Here is a 15,464-nt window from a genome sequence, read left to right as displayed (position 1 = left end):
TTACACATCCAGCATGTATGGGAAGTAGCAATCAATGGAATTTCCTCCTGAAGGCACGGCAACATTGTGCTTTGCTGCGTGTATTTCATCTTCCTTTAGTTCCAGCATCTCCACATGCCCGTAAATTCTTACAGTTCCCGTGTGTATATATGTTTGTTGGTAAACCAGGATGTCTCCGGGCAGTGAGAGCTATAGCCTGGCCTCCTCGCTGGCGTTGGGTCGCTCCCCTCACAATCGCAGCTCTCCCAGCAACCTCTCTTGTTCCAGTGACGCCTCCGGAAGCTCCGCTCACTGGAGACAGAAGTCCATGCCTGAGCAGTAAGGAAGAGGGGGGAGGTGTTGTGTTTGTCTGTGGCTGGGTGTGTTTCAGAGGAATGTTTCATTCAAGTTATGATATATTGTATCAGAAAAGCATATCAGAAGCATCACATTTATTTCAGTGTCACAAAAATCGTTTCGCGGCATTATAGGGTTTATGAATTGCTGTATTATAGGGTTACAGAGAGCGTTACACACTTTTCATTTTCAGAAAGCATACTAACGTTTTACAATCAAAAAGCTGATTCTCCTAATTCCCACAGTTGTAACAGTGTGTTACGTTGGTGTAGGACAGTGAGGCGTTTGTGTGTGATCTTTTTTTTTTCTGTTTCCACCCACTGCAACCTGTGGTCAAATGTATTGTTTTTCAAACTGTTATATCTCGCGCTGCATTTTTTATCAGCGGAAACACACATTTAGCTTATGAAAACAGCTGAATATGAAGAAAAAAACATCCTGAATTTGTTCCCGTTTGCTCATTCACCAGGTTCGTTGGCAGCCGTCACTCTCCGATGTCTGCAGAGAGACGAGAGGGGGCTGCAGAGGGCGGCTCCAGTGGGAAGTCCACTCCTAATTGGTCGAGAATGGAGGAAGGGGGAGGAGCCGAACGAACGTCGACAGGTGAATAGACATTACGGAGAAATAGTGGACAATATACTGTAAAAGTAATGGGTTACTGGAGTATTTTCTTTTTCAACCTGAGCCGTATTTTTCTATTGTTTCTAAGTGTCTATTGACAACATTTTTTATTTGGTCCAGTATTGAGGAAAAACGCTCCAGATGCTTGGAAAACATTTTGTTGAAAAGATTAGTCACAAAAACATGGGAAAATATGGACCAGGTGGAAAAATACTCAAGTTTCCTTTGATAATAATGGAAAATGCCGTGGATTAATAATGTAGGTCAGTTCTAATGTTTTCAGCAATTAACTAAATGTTCTCTCCTCATGCCGGTTTATTCGTCTGTGGCTGGCACTTGACTCTTGATGAGCTGTGGAGGGAAGGACACCGCAGAAAATAAACCATTCATATTATTCATATTACTAAATCCTTTGAAATGACAGGTATATCCAGAAGAGCGGTATTTTTGTGTGCCTCCTCATCTGCTAGTGACAGTTTTTTGGAGCTGAGATACAAACTCTGACAGCAACCACAATCTTTCTCTTCTTCCTCCCCCTCTTCCTCCGCCTCCTCTGCAAGCTGTGAATTATATTCCTTCACAGAGCAGGTCTTGATGTCTCTGCAAACAGACAAAAAGGTGGGAAGATAATGAGACAAACAGAAGAAGGAAAGTGATAATTATTGAACTGGGAAACGATATTAACACTGATCTCAATTAAAGTATATGGCTTTTCTCACTCTATTCTAAAGGGTTTAATACAGAGAAAAGAGAAAGGGTAGACATTCCTATCTTTCCTGTCAACTCAGTTGGGCAACCGTTTCTTTTGTGTGGCTTTCCTTCCCTCACTTCCTCCAGTCTCTTGCTCATTCTCCACGGACGATTATGTTTGCCTCTCATTCATCTTTTTATCCTCCTGTACATTGACTTTCATTTAATTACGAGTATTCTTTTGGGAGTTTCCCACTCGGTCTCTGAAAGCCACAAAAACAAAATGTTCCTTCACGAATCCTCTGAATCTCAGCACGATGCTGCTTTGGTTGATTGTGGACCAGCTTACTTTCCACCGTGTCCTCAACCTGTTCTTGACCGCCACAATCGCAGAGAAAAGCCCCAGTCTGTCATTTTGTGGTTGTTTAGAGCACTTATGTCGTCGTTGGTCAGGGTGGAACAATGCAGGCTGAGCCAGCTAAACGTCAGCCAACTGTCCTGCCCTCCAGTCTGCTCAGCGGACTATGTGGTTTGGGGTTCTGTCCTTTCCTCTTCCTTCTATTTTTAACTCCTTGACCCGTGAAGTCTTCAGCGACGATGATGTGGCCGTGCTCTGTCCAAAAAGAACTTCACGCAGGGGACAGAGACATCACTTTTGTTTCCCTGTCAACAAACGGACATTAAATTAGCCTTGATAGGGTTTTGTATCTTACAATAAAGCAAGGAATCTCCGTCATCGCATATCTCCAGCATGTGGTCCACAGTGGGCCTTTATGGGCCCTGACTCATTGACTGCAGGTCTCTGTTCCTGGTCACATTACCACCAAACTCTCTTCAGTTGCAACGCTGCAAGCAGCAATACCTGTTGTCGCGCAGTCAGCCCGCCACAAACGGCAACATCCAACTGACCAAGTTTTAAATTACCATGCTCTGAATGGCCGCTGCACCAGTTAGAGTAATTATTGCCTCAGGTTTTCCTGTTGCATTTAACACAGCATTTGCTAAATTTATTTTTGATTTTCTGTGACAGGTTTATGATTAATTCATATGTTGGGCAGTGGGATGCAGAAAATGTGTTCCCTCCCTATGCCCAGCAGTTTTTACCTACCTTACCTTAACCTTGTCGCACAATATCAGGCTTTTTATACTCACACATCTGGATGACCAATCACATTAATAACAACGCTTTAGAAACAAAACAATGTATCTCATCCAAACATGTAGTGACATGTACTGCTTATATATGCACAGGAACTCAAACAAGCATCTCTAATTAGTGCAAAGAGCCCTATAGGCCACCATGCAGAGAAAACTATGCAGAGCAAGGCATATTCTAAGTGAGAAATGAGGGGGAGGAGAGGGGAGGGGGTCATTACATTACTAGATTCATCCTAGCAGATGTTATGATACCTCCCTCCGCTCTGCCTCTCACGGTGCTTTGGTCATTAGCTGCCTACTCTATACGTCTTCTTGCATAAGATGTAGACAATTACACAACAGTGCCATTCATACCCCGAGCTGTGCTTCAAGACACATACACGCGTTCCCTCACGCAGAACAGCTTGCCCAGAACAAACAAAGCCAGCAGGGACCGTCTGGGGACAAATTTATCTTTGATGTGCGTTACTTTTGAAGACAAGTGATCTGTGTTTTTGTCCATGGACACAGCAGAGTGAAAACAGTGTCATCGTTATGAGCCTCCAGGAAGCACGAGTGCTGTAGTAGCAAAATACACATAAGCGAGCCGAGTGCACAACAACTTCTCTGTTTAATCATCTACAAGTCATCTGTTTGTACCGCAGGCTCTGTGCAGGCATTTGTCACCAACCCCATCTGTGTATTTTGTTCTATTTATTGCAGAGACCCCAGTCTCCAAGTCTAGTCAAGGCTACTCTGGCGCTCCCCGCATCCAAAGACAAGAGCAGGTCATTCACGTGTCCCCGAAGAAGAGCAGCCAGGTCAGGCTTCACCTTTTCTTCCACTATTGAACCACCAGGGTTCTGGACCCTGATCTATAACGCCTTTTTGCTTTCTTCTCCTGTGGCTCTGATGACTCATTTGATTTTATTAAAGACTTCTGCATCTATGGTAGCATACAGGTTACAAAGAATTCTGTCGTCGTAGTAAATAATTAGTCTGAAGTAATATTAATGATGTGATTGTCATCATAAAACTGATGTCTTTACTAACATGGAAATCTCCCTGAATTGCCATTTCTTTGTTCCAGCAGTCGGACGGCCCTTATTCTGGCCACTCCAGCAGTAACACTCTGTCCAGCACAGCTTCCAGCGGGGGCCACAGCGACAGCGATAAATGGTATGAAATGGGAGCAGGTGGAGCCTCCAGCGGAGACCAGGGTGAGCCAGAGCCCAATGGCCTGGGCGGAGGAGGCTATCTACAGGGGGCGTCTGCTGACAGCGGCATCGACACCAGCTCGTATGGAGCCTCTCACCACGCGCATCCCCACTCTCATCATGGCAGCGCTACCTCTCTGCTGGCTCCTAGTGGAGGCAGGGAGAGCAGGGAGAGCAGGGAGAGGGCAGTGTCTCCATGGCACAGCCCCACAGAGGGAGGCCGCAGGATGCTGGAGAGGTCGCCAGCTGCAGCAGAGTCCCCGGGCCCTCCAGCAGAAAGGAGTCTGGAGGGGACCGGCAGAAGCCCGCCTACTCATCTCCTTGTTAGAGACAGCAGCACCTACAGTCTGAGTGACGCTGGATCACACTCCAGGTATGTGTGTGTGCATATTTAGTATAATACAACTTAATGTGTACTTCACACATTAAGTTACATTAAGTACAACCCATGTTGGGGTGGTGAGTGAGACCAGATATTGAGTCGCAAGATAAATCTGAGTGGTTGCGATGTGTTTAACAAGTTCAGACAGAAGAAGAAAAACATGTCTGCTTGTTTATTATTTTGACTTTTCTCAAAGCTTTGCTTTTTTTCTCATTTCTCTCAATAAAAAGTTGCAGAGTACAATTCATCTAATGTCAATTTTGATCTTTTCCACTTTGTTACGTGACATGGCAGCGTTTGCTTGAACTCTGCAGAATGTTTCCAGTTCTCATTACTTGAGCCAATATGTCTTCGCCCAAGAGGAACACACACTAGACCACCTCGCTCTCATTAAGTCTTTCCTGGAAACCAAGCACGGGAGCAGTTTCAACTCCCTCTTATCTTTCCACATTAGGCCTCGGACAATGTGCAACACATGTCCACCTTTACATAGCTGAATTGGTGTCTTGGGCTGAGAGAACTCCAGTGATTTGTTCTTCCTGTTTGAGCAAGTCTTAATTCACCCGCTTAGATCCAGTTACAGTTCATGACCAGGGCATCATCCGCCAGCGTTTTAGATCCATTTGTATTCTGTCAAAGTGGCGAAGGAGGAATAAGAGGGGCTCTGCAATGAGTTTGACCACAGGTGATGCTTTATACAATTTTCCACCTATAACTCAACTATCTTATTCCTCCCTGGAAATTCCTAGAGGATTAGAACGTTACACTATTGAGTTTGTTATTACATCTTCACCCAAGAACAAATTTCATATCTTATGGGGCATTTTTTTTAATTCTCATCCCTAAACAATATAGAAATCCAGTTAAGTCTTTAAAAAAACTTGCCTAAAGATGCAGGATTGTCATTCAAGTTGTCATTCATCATGGTCTACGCTTTTCTTATTTATGATGTATTTTTTATTATTATTCCCTCTCATTCTCCCCCCTCTGTTCCTTTCCTTTATCCACCAGTGCCAGGCATTCAGGCCACAGCTCCCCAAGAGAGGAGTCCTCTTCTTCAGCCACTTCTCCTTCATCCCAGTCCTCATCATCCCCGGGGCCCAAAAGCTTCTACCCCCGCCAAGGAGCTCAGTCCAAGTACCTGATTGGCTGGAGGAAACCCGGTTCCACCATCAATTCTGTTGACTTTGGAGACACACGCAAGTAAGGATGAAGCAAAAAAGCAATGAAGAAACAATTAAGTGGGTCTTTATTTGTAGTTCCCATTCCAACAGTGGATTTAACCTGCATACATGATTTTGTAGAGGTTTACCTACCCTGCTCACTGCTGTAGTTATAGAAAGTGATCCAGGATATATTGGCTTAACTTCTGCTTTTGTAAATCCACCAATTCCTGCAGATTTGTACAATGTAGTGCAAGTTATTCACAGTCCCAAAAACGCTTAATCAATACCACCATTTGTAGATCTTATAACATGCATTTATGTTGGGACTGTGTCAGAAGTACAATTTAACACAAACACATTTTCCATGACAGCGTGTTGTTTTTCAGGAATGTTAAGTCTGCATTTGATCACTTTATTTGTCCAACCAGTGCACCTAACTATTCGTCTTCTGGTAGTAAAAATCTGCATACTACTCGATTACCCCCTAGTGGTTAAATTGTGCATTACACTTGAGGCTTAATGCAGTAGCTGAATGCTATTAAAGGCTTTATTGTTAAAACTGACGACCACACACTTTTATTATATATTGTCATTATTCCCATGTAAGGAGAATGCATTAACAGTGCAGCATGCATAATTTGTCTCCTGAATATATTTGCTCAATTTTGTGTGTGTGTGTGTGTGTGTGTGTGTGTGTGTGTGTGTGTGTGTGTGTGTGTGTGTGTGTGTGTGTGTGTGTGTGTGTGTGTGTGTGTGTGTGTGTGTGTGTGTTAGGAAGTCTCCAGGGGAAGGTGGACTGGAGGTTGCTCCAACCCCGGCAGCCAGGCCCTCTCTTCGGGATATGCACTCGCCCCAGCCTCACGCCAAATCTACGATGGAGGAGGATGTGAAGAGACACAATGCCCCAGACAGCCCTCCACCACCACGCAGACACAAGGATAAGGTGTGTTACAGGAACAGTCTGTAAATAGACGCCCAGGAACATATCATAACATTACTAAACTCCTTCTCGCCATGTTTTTACAGTTGTTGTATTTCAGTGAATCTTTCTGCAGTCGTGAGTAAAGTTGATTAAGGATACTGTTCTATAGACGAGGCTAAAGCAGGTCATTACAATTATGCAATCCGTCTGACACCCAATTTGTTATCAGTGTAAATTGTGTAAACACATGTATATTTAACATAACGCATTTCATTTGTATATCAATTACTTAAAGGTTTTTCTTGCATGCCTTCACCGCGACTGGATAGTCAAAAAGCAGAAAAGTCTTGATCAAATTGAAGTGAACGGGGGCCGCGTTTAGAAACAGCAAGAACTATAACAAAACATCTGTTTTCAAAACTCACTTTTCAGTATAACCCAAGACAAATTATCCAGTTGTATGTCCACTACTTGTCACCTGAATCTTCACTAAAACGGCACTATAACAAAACACTTATGCAGACACGCAAGTCCAAAGTGCTTTAGATGTACATGTGTTGTGAAAGTACTGAGGACATTGGATACATTAGTTTTGGATTATACTGCACAGCCTGTGTGAGAGTTTGAAAATGGGTGATTTTAAATAGTTTTACTGTTGTTAAACATGTCACCAATTGAATTATTACTTAGAGTAAGACAAGACTTTCACACATGCAGCAGTATTGGTGCCGTTGGTCTTCATACAGATGTTCACCCGCATAATAAATGGGTTCAGATCCTGTTTCTCAGTATTTTAAACCAATAACACTTTCCTCTCACTACTTCCCATCCTGTGAAGCACGGCCAGAAATCACCACCGAGCCAGCCTCTCAGCCGCCGTCGCTCACTCCATCGCACCCTATCGGATGAGAGTATCTATCGAGGCCAACGCCTTCCTCCCCTGATCGACTCGGCAATGGAGACGACACTCGGCGCAGATGTTCTCTTCAGCTGCTCCACCCTCCCACGCTCACCCACCACCCGCGGTGTTCCTCTCAGACGGCCTTCCTATAAACTGGGAGTCAAAATCCATGGTAAGAAGGAGGGGATGAGTGTAGGTGTCTTGCCCATAGCGGTATTTCACATTTTAAAAGATGGTTTTAGGCGCTTCTATTGACTTGTAGAAGACTATATTTTGTAACCATAGCTTTTCGTGTTATGTGGTCACATTTTACATGTAGTGAAAGCGGTGCAGGAAAAGGAGCTTAATATATCCCCACTGAGTCATGTGGTTTGTTTAACATTAAAATAAAAGAAATAATAAAAAGAAATGCCAAACTGAAAGAGTCTGGTTTAGCTCCAGATCTGTATCTGCTGCCCTCATTTGATTGAAATTATACAATAGCTTAAAAAGAATAATAGGGTAATTTTACATACATTTCTTTCTATTCTGATTATTTTGTATATGCCGGATTCACAAATTATAAAATTGCCTCAGCGTGCTTTACAATCTGTCCACATCAATTGGACATCCATGTCCCGGTTGTCACATCGGATCAGCAAAAACTCCCCAAAAACAGAAAAAAAAACTTTCACAGGGAAAAACGGGGAGAAACCTTTGGTAGAGCGACGGAGGAGGATTGCAGCAGATGTCATGTGTACAGAATGAACAACGCAACAGAGTTACAGCACATTCACGTCAATATATTTTCCGTTTGCAGGCGACCTTTCGGCATCTGACACATCATTGGTGGACTTGGTGGAGCGTCATCGCGGACCTCTCCCTAAGGAGCTGATGCCCCTCCCGTCTCAAGACAGAGACAGCCCTCTGGATTGGACACACCTGGTGGATGTGGCCAATACCTTTGATACTGAACGAAACACACACTACGGTACTACCAATTACTAATAATATACATGTCCTTTTTTATGTGATTTCTATCCTTGCAAAGGCACAAGATGCACTAAAATAGAACTAAATACAAGTAATTATAATACTCACTTTCATTATTGCAGTGTTAAGCTCCTCATGTATGTATTTTACATTATGAAATAGACTTACCGACCTGTATATTTTCAGTTTTAAGCATTTTTTGATTAATTCTGCATCTGTTATGTATTAGTAACCTAACATGTCTTTGTCCATTTCTCTCTGCTTCTAGTCCAGAGAAGTTATGTGTTTGGAGATTCAAACCACAGAAGCAGCGGAGCCTCCAGTCCTCAACAGCCACACATAGATCTGCAGCCTGCTCCGCTGTCACGGCCCTCATCGAGGTAACGCCATACTCATACGCTCGTTAGTTTGATTCTAGACTTTATTTACTTCCGTCACACACTGTTTTTTTCTGAAAGATGGGAGCTACGATCTCTGCTCCGGGACATATTCGCAAGACTTAATTTTGCTTTCTGTCCCCAATGCCTGTCTTATAATGGGAGAAGGTGCTTTTACTGAAGGCATCCTGCTCCTCCGCTTGGGATTTGTTGCAGATCAGTTTGAGTGTAGGCGAGCGGGTCTCTTGAAATGTTTTCAAAAGGAAATTGAAGGAGTTGGAGGACGGTACATTTTTGGCTAAACTAATTATGTGAACCAAGTATATGATGAGCTGAGTCTTATTTTGGTGTACTCGTGCTGTGATCTGAAAAGTTATTGTCTGTCACTGTGACTTTGTTTTGATGTGCCGCTGCCTGTCTTGGCCATGACAGTTCAGGGTTTTAATCTAAATTACTTTAATAAGATTGAATCAGATTTAACTTTTTCAGGACGACAATATTCAGTCTACACTTCCTAGTTAGATGCAAAACAGTTCAAAGTAGGATTAGATATACATTAGTGGTCTACAGATGGAAAAAAAAATAGCTTCTTGGCTAACTCTGGCACATTTGTGGCAGTGATGTTTTATTAATGTGCGCTGACCCTACCAAATATACCAATAAATGCAAAAGTAGAAATACAGGATACAGTGCATCAGTGCATCAGTGGGGCAGAGAAGCAGAACATAACTGATAAGTACAAGATGAGCAGAAACTAGTGAAGGAATGTTGAGAATGAACAGTAAACCAGTGGGTGGTATGGTGGAGGGCACACGGTGTGTTCACACATGACCTCTGCAGACATAATTGAACATGATTATCTGCTCTCTATTAGAGTGTATGTGGAAGTCCTGCTACGTGTTTTCTTCTCCACAGTGAGGGTCACATAGGGCTGGAGAGGAAGGTCACCAAGCTGGAGTCTATGGTGAAGATGCTCCAGGAGGATCTGAAGAAGGTGGGAGAGAAAACACAAACATGTGCACATATACAGTGTTTACAACCTCCACTCTGTGCTGTGCTAAAAGGTAGTTTTCTGCCTCCTCCTCTCTATGTGAGTGCCAGAAGGACAAAGTAAAAGGCCATGGTTGATTTGCATACAACTGAACAGGGAGCAGATGGTGTAAATTAACACTTTGTCTTAAATATAAAATACACAGTCAGCTGTTAAGCACTGCTGCTGTTTATTTGGTTTCACTCGATCGCTCATTTATTTACTGCTGACAGATTTTCCTATTAACACATATCACTTGAAAAGAAAGCACTGCTTTAATTTATCTCTTTTGTTCTCAAACCAACTTTTACGATGGCTTGCTTTAGATAATTCAGTCATTCTAACTCTCCAGGCAAACAATCCTTGCAGGTTTTTGACAGAATCATGTACACCTACTCTTAAATGACCCCTTTACAGTCAAATAAATCAAATGAATCGCAGTCTCTCATTTCAAGGAACCACTAAACCACTTTGGCTGTGAACATAGTCAGCAACACGGTTTAGCTGGATAGAGATATTCAGTCGGTACGTCACCGCCCGGTGCGGCCACCTCACCAGTATGCCACAAGCTCCAGTCTCTAATAATGACACCAGACAGGGTTGATTATTTACACCAAATTCTTCTTCTGAAAGGCAGCATCAGGATCTTTTTTTTTAAATAGTTCTGTCACTTCATTATGAGCCGACAGGAGCCGAAGCTGAAAGGTCCTCTGCTGCTGCAGCTCACCGTTGTTTTTAAAGGTTTGAGCTGCTCGTTGCAGACTTTGTGCCTCGTTAACAGTCCGCTCCTTTTTCTGAACGGTGAAGAGTTTTCCTCCTCAAAATTGCTGTGGTCTGTGTGATTCATTTCTTACGCAATTCTTCGTAAATTCTAGCAGTTTATTTGACACCAGAAAAACTAATAAGCTTCACTCTCACCTCCTTCAACCAGCCTCAAGCCAGTAGCAATCAGCCCGCAGCTGACAGCATGAAGCTAAACTCTCCACACTGTGTTTTCTTTAACTGGCTCAATATTTATATGTTCATGCACTCAACTAGGGATTTAATTTCATTGTGCTTTTGGCAGATTCAAAGTGTCAACTGATAAAACCTACCCACAAAGCCCTTAAAGTTCTCTCGAGTGTGACTCAGTCTGCAGAGCTGAGATGTTTATACAAACACCAGATAGTGTTTATTATATTTATTCAGACAGGAAGGTGTTTACATTAAATCTGGAGTGTTTATTGAAAATGTTTTATGTAAATTGTACTCGTGAGGCATTGTTGAAGTTAACTGCTTAACAGCTGGTTTGATTAATGGATTGATTTCCCCGACCTTTCCCCGTCTCGCACAGGAGCGTGACGAGAAGGTGAGACTTCAGGGTCAGATCAAGAGGCTGTGGGAGGACAACCAGAGACTGCAGGAGGAGTCGCAGACCTCTGCCACCAAGCTCAAGAAGTTCACCGAGTGGGTCTTCAACACCATCGACATGAACTGACTCCGACCTGCACATTTCCACGCACGCACACACACACACATGCACACACACACATGCATACATCAGCACAAGAAAAGTGGAGACTTGTTGGACCCAATCCGCCTGATGCTGCCAAACCCTCCAACCACCTTCCATTGGGCTCGAACGCCAGCCTCAGTCTCCATAGACGCCCGTGTTTACCTTCTCAGGATGAGACTCAAGAAAAATGGCTGCTTATCAGATTATGAATGACTGACCTCTACTCTCCAATAGCCCCACAACAAACGTTGCTGAATCGATCTTTCACTAATCTCGCTGTGCCAAAATTTCCAACAAAGAGGAAGCTCCTCGGCTCCTTTCTCTTTCTGAAGAAGTCAAAATATCACCAGACTCCTCCCGCCATGGATCTGCTTCTCTTTAGGGACAACCTACAGCCCACAGCTGGTATTTTTCTCTGTTCACTTTTTCAATGACTCTTTCCTAGTTTTGCCCAGCTCCTCAGCTTCTTAAAAAGGTGACTCGAGTCTTTTGTGCTAAACCAACCCGCCACAGCAGAGGGTAGCAGGCAGCCGCGTGACTTAAGAGAAGACGTCTCTGAAATGCCACACCAAGTCTGACGGGTATGCGACGAATCGGCCAGCCCAGCCACTCGGAGATCGCCGTAACACAAACAAGTACAATGGATCTGAAGCCCCAAGACCGCTGGACACAGGAGATGATTTCATTTCCTTCACCTGCGAATGGAGTGTCAAGAATTTCCTGTCCTCGACGCTTCTGACCACTGAAGGGCCATCGTGGCGCCGACGTGGAAGCAGGTTGACGTGCGTGTGAACAGGAGGGAAACGTGGATTTGTACAGTGTTTTTCTTTTTTTTCCCTCCTCTGCGTCACTCATATCTGGATTACAGCATCCTGTTTGTCTCGACAGCACAAGCCAACACCGGGCAGAGGAGTATATTTATAAGCCATTGGCAAGTGGTGCCATTAAACATGACTGATATCCAGAGTGCTTTGGTCCATTCCAACTGTATGTGTCTTAAAAAGCAATAGGAAGAAGTCAGGACTCCTGTCTCTCTCAAACAAAAGGGAGAGTTTGCGCTCGGGAAGATGTTTCATCTGGGAAACAATGTTTTAAAGGTTACGCCTAAAAGACGCCAGTCTCCATTTTCCATCAAAGCAGTGAACGTCGTGCTTTGAGTGAAAAAGGAAAGAGAGGACTCCACTCGCCATCCCACTGTCTGGAATACTGAGAGCCAGCTGATGAGCAATGACAGAGACATTGCTGGGAGGGAAAAGCTATAAGGGACGTTTTTCCCCAGGTTAATTTATTTCCTTGTATTATAATTCCAATAAATAAGTTGTTCTATTCGTACAGTACAGCGGACATCCGTAGTTAGTTCATCAAGAGAATGGTCACTTGCGATATTATTTAAATGGCTTTCTTTCTTAATTCTGGCTAAAGCCGTACTATATGCTTTTAATTCTGTATTATGTTGTATTTTGTAGTGCCCAAGCCTGCTGTCGTGTTGCTTACAGTGCCCTCTAGTGATGACCAGTGGAAATGTCATGATTATTATATGTGCTGCCAGTCGCTCTGTAACTTTCCCACGCCTCTTCAACAATCAGTCAGACATCGACCGGGAGGCCACACGAACACAGAACAGCAAGAAAAACCAGAAGCCGGATTTGAAAGACAATCAAAGGGGGATTTTTGATAAAGGAAACAGACCATAGGTGTGTGTGTGTGTGTGTGTGTGTGTGTGTGTGTGTGTGTGTGTGTGTGTGTGTGTGTGTGTGTGTGTGTGTGTGTGTGTGTGTGTGTGTGTGTGTGCATATGTATGGAGGTATGCATGATGTATATGGGTGTGTTTTACATTTTAACTTGTATAGTTTTCCTCAGGTTCAGTACGTGTTGGGACAGGAAGGATCTTTAGAGAAAGTACAGATGACTTTCATGATTATATTAGGAAGGCGCTTGCTCCAGTACCTTTCTCTGGCAGTGTGTGTTGTCATCGTGTGGATCTTCATCAGTCTATTCAGCCGTGCCTACAGTCACTTATTTTGGTCATTTACTCCCAGGCAGAGCAGGGTACGTGCCTTTGAAACAGCACCTGGGGAACAGATGAAAGGGAAAGCCTCTTCTTCTTCATCCTGAAAAATAAACACACCTGGTAACACACACACACACACACACACATACTTTAGTTTTAAATAGCCTCACACTCAGTTATAGACCTCGTACGTGTTTGTATGGAGAGGCGTCAGCCTTTTGTCTTGTTCGTCTGAATATTTTGACTGAACACGACCGGGCTGGCCGGCCTCTCGACGGGGACGAGAGTGTGTGAAGTGAATGGAAACGCCTCGTCGTGTGTGCCTTTGCATTCAGTTGCATGCAGTATGTCTTTCAGTGCAGATGGCCCCTGTAATAAGAGGGTATTGCAAGAAATGTTATCCCCAATTCACAAAGCTACTTACAACCCAAGCAGGAGCCACAGAGCTATTTCCTCAGCCAGGCGTTTGTGTCGGGGTTATTTCAGGTTCGCTAACTTGAGCATGAACGTTGAAACTGTTGTCCACTTGCCCGGTGTAAGCCTTAAGTCCCTCCCTCTTCGATGGAAAAAACGCTCAGTTTTTAAATCTCTTAAAGTAAATTTGCATCTTGAATTGATGCAGTTAAAACCCCGCAGCATAAAGCACAAAACGGCCCCCGGTCTGAATGTAAAGAGAATTATAAACAGGCGAAAGGTGTGATCTTCACTGTAACTGACGTTCAGCTCTGCAGCTTTGCAGGGAGACGAGTGAACTGACAACGGTTCTGTTTTAAGAATCGCTTGCATTGTAACGCCACCAGTAAACAGTCAAGTGCTTAATTGTTTTGCGTGATAGGAGTTGGTTGTATTACTAAGTTACCAGTTGTGAAAAGCAGTTTAGTAGTCATCCAATAATGTGAAATCCTCAAAAATATACACAGTAAATATGAGTTATATAAGAAAGGTATTTCCCCAAATCCAGGTTTTGACTGTAAATTGTTTTGAGCACTGGTTTCCCCACCAGACCTACAGTATGTGGATGCTTAAATAATTACTAATAGGTAATGTTTCGTATTTTATTGTACATGGAAAGTGCTCTAGTTTTTTGTATTCCAAATGAAGTATATGGCCAAATGACAAACTGTGCAGTGCAGATGTTTTGCTCGCATCTTTAAAAGTGACGTTGGATGTTAGATACAGTTGTCCACCTTATTCAAAGACACACACACACACACACACACACACACACACCAGTTAGTTCAGTGTGAATGTTGAGTTATTATACAGTGCGTATAGTTTTGTTTTCTTTCCTCAGCTTTGTTTGTGGTGCTTTTCAGAGGCATATGGGAAATGTGAATGTTCGAATGTTCCATTTTGTAATATCTTTTATTTTTAACAACCTTTGCACAATGTTTTATAAAAATGCTTGTGTTGACGGGCTTTGGATAAGAAGGGGGAACTAGTCCATTCCTGTGCTATCGTGTCTTGACGTCACGCTGTAGTTTTTCCTGCCAACGCGGTTCCTGACAAACCGAGGAAGACGCTCGTTGCTTCCGGAGAGGAGAGGAGGGTTTTCAGTGGAGCGCAACTTGAGAGGTTCGTGATTGCAGCAGAGAGGACGGTTTCACGAAGTCTCGGCTTCCATCGCTGTGTCGTGATCCGCTTCGTTTCCTCCCGTTGGAAGAATAAACTAAACGGTGAGGGGATCCGCTCTGGCTGGAGATGACGCACACCGTTTCAAGAGCACCATTCGTTTTACAGAGTTGAAAATACTGTTTACATCCCGGATCCATTGTCTTTGTAAAATGTAAAGGTATGAAAAAGACATTTGCAGTGATCACAGTATTAAAGTTTCTGAAATAAATAAATGCCGTATCTATTTGTGTTTGACTTGTTGGTTTCTGCTCAATATTGCTTTTACTTTTTTCTTGTCTTGATCTCTTGCTACATTACAGACAAAATAATAAGAACAATTGGATCATACTTTGACAAGAGGACAGTGAAATACCCGGAGTGCAAGTTCATAAATGTCTTGTATGTGCATCGGTATCTTTGACTAAAAAACAGATTTCACCAATAGTTCATTTATTCCCATGTTATTGAGTAAAGTGAGATGGGGATATGTTGAACAAAAGAAACAAATTACATTGATCTTCATTTGAGTCTTCATCATGTATCGATTTGTAAAATCAAAGGTCGATCCTAACATTACCTCTGACAACACTATT

General features: G+C 43.2%; 1 protein-coding gene across 5 annotated transcripts in view; it reads left to right on the top strand.

The window, feature by feature from the left end:
- Positions 1-15,115, top strand: part of sipa1l1 (signal-induced proliferation-associated 1 like 1) — a 74,519-nt gene extending 59,404 nt beyond the window's left edge. For 4 of the 5 annotated variants that reach the window (XM_068577628.1, XM_068577626.1, XM_068577627.1 and 1 more), the window contains 11 exons: positions 169-318; positions 806-939; positions 3,508-3,605; positions 3,878-4,374; positions 5,395-5,586; positions 6,324-6,492; positions 7,310-7,544; positions 8,172-8,342; positions 8,613-8,724; positions 9,637-9,715; positions 11,085-15,115. In XM_068577628.1, coding sequence (XP_068433729.1) covers positions 169-318; positions 806-939; positions 3,508-3,605; positions 3,878-4,374; positions 5,395-5,586; positions 6,324-6,492; positions 7,310-7,544; positions 8,172-8,342; positions 8,613-8,724; positions 9,637-9,715; positions 11,085-11,228 — 1,981 coding nt within the window. In that variant the 3' untranslated portion in view covers positions 11,229-15,115. Of the gene's footprint in view, positions 1-168; positions 319-805; positions 940-3,507; positions 3,606-3,874; positions 4,375-5,394; positions 5,587-6,323; positions 6,493-7,309; positions 7,545-8,171; positions 8,343-8,612; positions 8,725-9,636; positions 9,716-11,084 lie in introns of all 5 variants that reach the window. The other variant, XM_068577630.1, reaches the window with a different exon arrangement.
- Positions 15,116-15,464: the final 349 nt, after the last annotated feature.

The sequence above is a fragment of the Clinocottus analis genome, unplaced genomic scaffold, assembly GCF_023055335.1.
Source record: "Clinocottus analis isolate CAN_PGR_092001 unplaced genomic scaffold, fCliAna1.0.p SCAF_15, whole genome shotgun sequence".
Classification (NCBI taxonomy): Eukaryota; Metazoa; Chordata; class Actinopteri; order Perciformes; family Cottidae; genus Clinocottus; species Clinocottus analis.
The sequence above is the reverse complement of the archived record's forward strand: the minus strand, read 5'-3'. Positions and strand labels throughout refer to the sequence as shown.